This window comes from Pollachius pollachius (genome assembly GCF_949987615.1).
Source record: "Pollachius pollachius genome assembly, chromosome: 16".
NCBI classification, from domain to species: domain Eukaryota; kingdom Metazoa; phylum Chordata; class Actinopteri; order Gadiformes; family Gadidae; genus Pollachius; species Pollachius pollachius.
Genome location: NC_136949.1, coordinates 14,822,057 through 14,827,056, shown reverse-complemented (window position 1 = coordinate 14,827,056; position 5,000 = coordinate 14,822,057). Strand labels below are relative to the sequence as shown.

Below are 5,000 nucleotides of genomic sequence, written 5' to 3'. Positions count from 1 at the left end.
CCTGGCAGCAGACAGGGAGGACAGTGATAGAGTTACACGGGCCGGCTGAGGTTTCGCTTTAAAAACAAATGCTGGAAAAAAAACGACCAAAGAAGACAGAAAAATCAACCACAAGAGTGAGTCTCATCTCTGTCACCGAGTCACAAGCGCGCTGTAAATCCCTGCCTGTCCAATAGTCACAGTTTATATTGTCCCTGTTGTGGGTTTTCTGAGGAATGCTCTGGGAGAGTATGTTAAACTTTGAACGAGAGTTTGAGTCAGGGCTTAATATGCCAATACTGAGAGTGTGTGTGTGTGTGTCTGTGTGTGTGTGTTTTTGTTTGTGGATGTGTGGCCGTGCACGCATGTGCGTGTGTGTGTGTGTGTGTGTGGGGGCATGCGCATGTGTAATGGCGTGCATGCCTGTGTGCATGCGTGTGTGCATGTGTGTGTGTCTGTGTGTGTGCATGCATGTGTACCTGTGTGTGTGGACGCGGGTGTCAGGGCGTGCATGCCTGTGAGAGTGGGTCAGTGAGTGAGTGTGAGTGAGTGTGTGTGTGTTTGTGTGCATGCCTGTGTACCTGTGTGTGTGTGTGTGTGTGTGCATACCTGTGTGTGTGTGTGTGTGTGCATGCCTGTGTGTGTGCATTGTGATCTCATTCATCACCTGTCAGGCCCCGTCCCAGTCTCCTCAGGTCCCGGTCGAGGTCGTCCGTCCTGACCTGGCTGGCCAGGAAGAGGTCCTGGGGCTCCGGGAGTGGGAACACGCTCCGGTCCGTGCCGGCATCCTGGGACCAGAGAGAACACGCAGAGAGCTGACCCCGTGGAGGCCTTCCTCCTGATGATGTGTCTAACACCAGGTCTCAACAGCCACTCCCTCACGCTGCCTCCCACAGCGACATCCATAATGGATCCTTTTTTTTTTTAATGTGGACAGATCTTCTTTATGCATTAATAATCATTGCAATTCATTTTACATGACTGATATCTTGATCCTGCTTTCTATTAATTCCCGGCTTCAGAATTTCTCCTCTTCTTTCGTTGTACCAATATCAAATACTCAGATATCAGCAGAGGAACACTTTTATAAATGTTATTAGAATAGAATTTCTCTTTATTTACCACAAGGGGGAATTGGGTTTGTGTACAGGCAGATTGTCGGCAAACAACATCGCGATCGATAACATGAGGTGTACGTACAAAAACACACAAACCCAGCCCTACAACAGCCCTGCAAGCCACCAGTCCTGATGGAGGGTGGTGGACCTGAGGTGGGACCAACCCTCCACTGTGTGGGTCCTAGGATGTGCTGTGTGGCTGTGTGGTCTACCTGGTCCACGTGGTGCAGATAGTAGGACACCACGTAGTCCACCAGGCTCATGCGCTGGTCCTGAGAGGAACAAAGGCAAACCCACATGAGCTTCTACAAGGTCAACCCAAAATACTCAAGGTCGCCACATCAGTGGTATTTTGGAAGAGATGTTTATTTATTTATACTATATATATATACATTCTATACATACAAACAGTGTGTATACAATATATATATATATATAAACTGTATATATAAACATATGATGTATATCTCATGTAGCTAAAGCAAAAGTTCAATCAGGAATACGACATTCCCCTTCTGCTTCTCATAGCTCTATGCTGGCCTCTAAATTCCCACACTGTCATCCCAAAGCCCCTCCCCTTCATCTCTCAACCAATCAGGACCTTGTTGGTTGAGCGGAGTACATAAGTGCGCCAATGTGCATTGTGTATAAACCTCTCTCATTCATGCTTGTCGCTTGTCTGTTGTGATTGACCACCAGGGTCTAGCCACCATTCTCATTTCCTGGCATGCTTCATGGATCCATTGTCCCCATTAAGATCATTTGATGGTGTCCAAGCAACACATGTGTTGTCTGTTAAATGTGAGTCTCTCCTGATTGAAACATACGTGTTCTCATCTCTTACAAAACACCACGGATATGGTATGTACAGTGGGGCAAAAAAGTATTTAGTCAGCCACCAATTGTGCAAGTTCTCCCACTTAAAAAGACGAGAGAGGCCTGTAATTTTCATCAACTATGAGAGACAAAATGGAAAAAAAAAATCCAGAAAATCACATTGTCTGATTTTTTAAAAATTTATTTGCAAATTATGGTGGAAAATAAGTATTTGGTCACCTACAAACCGGCAAGATTTCTGGCTGTCAAAGACCTGTAACTTCTTCTTTAAGAGGCTCCTCTGTCCTCCACTCGTTTCCTGTATTAATGGCACCTGTTTGAACTCCTTATCAGTATAAAATACACCTGTCCACAACCTCAAACAGTCACACTCCAAACTCCACTATGGCCAAGACCAAAGAGCTGTCAAAGGACACCAGAAACACAATTGTAGACCTGCACCAGGCTGGGAAGTCTGAATCTGCAATAGGTAAGCAGCTTGGTGTGAAGAAATCAACTGTGGGAGCAATTATTAGGAAATGGAATACATACAAGACCACTGATAATCTCCCTCGATCTGGGGCTCCACGCAAGATCTCACACTGTTGGGTCAAAATGATCACAAGAACGGTGAACAAAAATCCCAGAACCACACGGGGGGACCTAGTGAATGACCTCCAGAGAGCTGGGACCAAAGTAACAAAGGCTACCATCACTAACACACTACGCCGCAAGGGACTCAAATCCTGCAGTGCCAGACGTGTCCCCCTGCTAAAGCCAGTGCATGTCCGGGCCCGTTTGAAGTTTGCTAGAGAGCATTTGGATGATCCAGAACAGGATTGGGAGAATGTCATATGGTCAGATGAAACCAAAATAGAACTTTTTGGTTAAAACTCAACTCGTCGTGTTTGGAGGAGAAAGAATGCTGAGTTGCATCCAAAGAACACCATACCTACAGTGAAGCATGGGGGTGGAAACATCATGCTTTGGGGCTGTTTTTCTGCCAAGGGACCAGGACGTCTGATCCGTGTGACAGAAAGAATGAATGGGGCCATGTATCGTGAGATTTTGAGTGAAAACCTCCTTCCATCAGCAAGGGCACTGAAGATGAAACGTGGCTGGGTCTTTCAGCATGACAATGACCCCAAACACACCGCCCGGGCAACGAAGGAGTGGCTTCGTAAGAAGCATTTCAAGGTCCTGGAGTGGCCTAGCCAGTCTCCAGATCTCAACCCCATAGAAAATCTTTGGAGGGAGTTGAAAGTCTGTGTTGCCCAGCGAAGGCCCAAAAACATCACTGCTCTAGAGGAGATCTGCATGGAGGAATGGGCCAAAATACCAGCAGCAGTGTGTGAAAACCTTGTAAAGACTTACAGAAAACGTTTGACCTCTGTCATTGCCAACAAAGGGCATGTAACAAAGTATTGAGATGACCTTTTGTTATTGACCAAATACTTATTTTCCACCATAATTTGCAAATAAATTCTTTAAAAATCAGACAATGTGATTTTCTAGATTTTTTTTTTTTCATTTTGTCTCTCATAGCTGAGGTATACCTATGATGAAAATTACAGGCCTCTCATCTTTTTAAGTGGGAGAACTTGCACAATTGGTGGCTGACTAAATACTTTTTTGCCCCACTGTATATATACAGTATATACAACGTTGTAGATGAATATAATACAACAGATGTTGTGTCACAAAAAGTTGAATACATTCTATATTGAGACAAATTGAAGGAAACCCCAGCCCTCTCTGACATGCTTACAATGCAGCACCTCTAACAGCACTAGGGTTTATATAGCTTACCCTGGGGGACCCCCAGAGAGGCCTTACCCTGGGGGGCCCCCAGAGAGAGGCCTTCCCCTGGGGGACCAGAAAGAGGCCTTCCCCTGGGGGACCCCCATAGGGTCCAGAGAGAGGCCTTACCCTGGGGGACCTCCAGAGAGAGGCCCTCCCCTGGGGGACCCCCGTAGGGTCCAGAGAGAGGCCTTACCCTGGGGGACCCCCAGAGAGAGGCCCTCCCCTGGGGGACCCCCGTAGGGTCCAGAGAGAGGCCTTACCCTGGGGGACCCCCGTAGGGTCCAGAGAGAGGCCCTTCCGTGGGGGACCCCCGTAGGGTCAAGAGAGAGGCCTTACCCTGGGGGACCCCCGTGGGGTCCAGAGAGAGGCCTTACCCTGGGGGACCCCCATAGGGTCCAGAGAGAGGCCTTACCCTGGGGGACCCCCAGAGAGAGGCCCTCCCCTGGGGGACCCCCGTAGGGTCCAGAGAGAGGCCCTTCCGTGGGGGACCCCCGTAGGGTCCAGAGAGAGGCCTTACCCTGGGGGACCCCCGTAGGGTCCAGAGAGAGGCCTTACCCGGCTCTTGACGTCCTTGAGCTTGGGCAGGATGTCCAGGCCGAAGCCGTCGGCCTGGCCCCGCACCCTGCTGCCCCCGTTCATGTGGTTCCCAAGGGCCAGCACCACCGCCACCACCGCCCTCACCCCGGGCCCCTCCCGCAGCGCCTGGAAGGGTAACACACACGCACACACGCACGCACGCACACACGCACACCCACACACACATGCACACGCACACACACACACACACACAAACACACACTGCTGTTAGTCCATACACCTTGTGGCCATGGCTGCCTATAGGCCGCTGCATTCCTCTGACATTTTACCATCTATTTTATTCGTCAATCCGTCTATATTTTCAAAAATTGCAATACTATGGGAAACAGAAATGAGGGCATCCCAACCGAATTGGGTTATCCAGATTGTTTCTTGTCTTGTGTGTCACATCCTCACAAGAATGTGTATCCTATCTGCTTCTTCCTAGTGGAGTGTTTATCTGGAGGAGTGTCTATCTGGAGGGTCTCTGGCCTACCGTGCAGGCTGAGGACACCATCTGGACCTTGTGGTGGAAGGAGGCAATGGTGTCATTGAACGCCGACTGGAAGATGATGCAATGAGCTCTCCCTGCAAAGTCGGGGATCTGAGACAACTCATACAGGAATCTGTAAGACACACACACGAGCACTCAAAATATGAAATAAATCACTGAATATTGTAAACTGAAGAAACAGTGCCCCCTCTGGT

At 48.8% G+C, this 5,000-nt stretch overlaps 1 protein-coding gene across 1 annotated transcript in view; it reads right to left on the bottom strand.

The window, feature by feature from the left end:
- Positions 1 to 5,000, bottom strand: part of fmn1 (formin 1) — a gene marked incomplete at its 5' end in the record, with an annotated part of 19,393 nt that overhangs the window by 7,194 nt on the left and 7,199 nt on the right. Inside the window, 4 exons of the mRNA XM_079753774.1 lie at positions 647 to 767; positions 1,310 to 1,369; positions 4,272 to 4,418; positions 4,789 to 4,918. Of these exons, the coding sequence (XP_079609900.1) occupies positions 647 to 767; positions 1,310 to 1,369; positions 4,272 to 4,418; positions 4,789 to 4,918 (458 nt within the window). The remainder of the gene's footprint in view (positions 1 to 646; positions 768 to 1,309; positions 1,370 to 4,271; positions 4,419 to 4,788; positions 4,919 to 5,000) is intronic.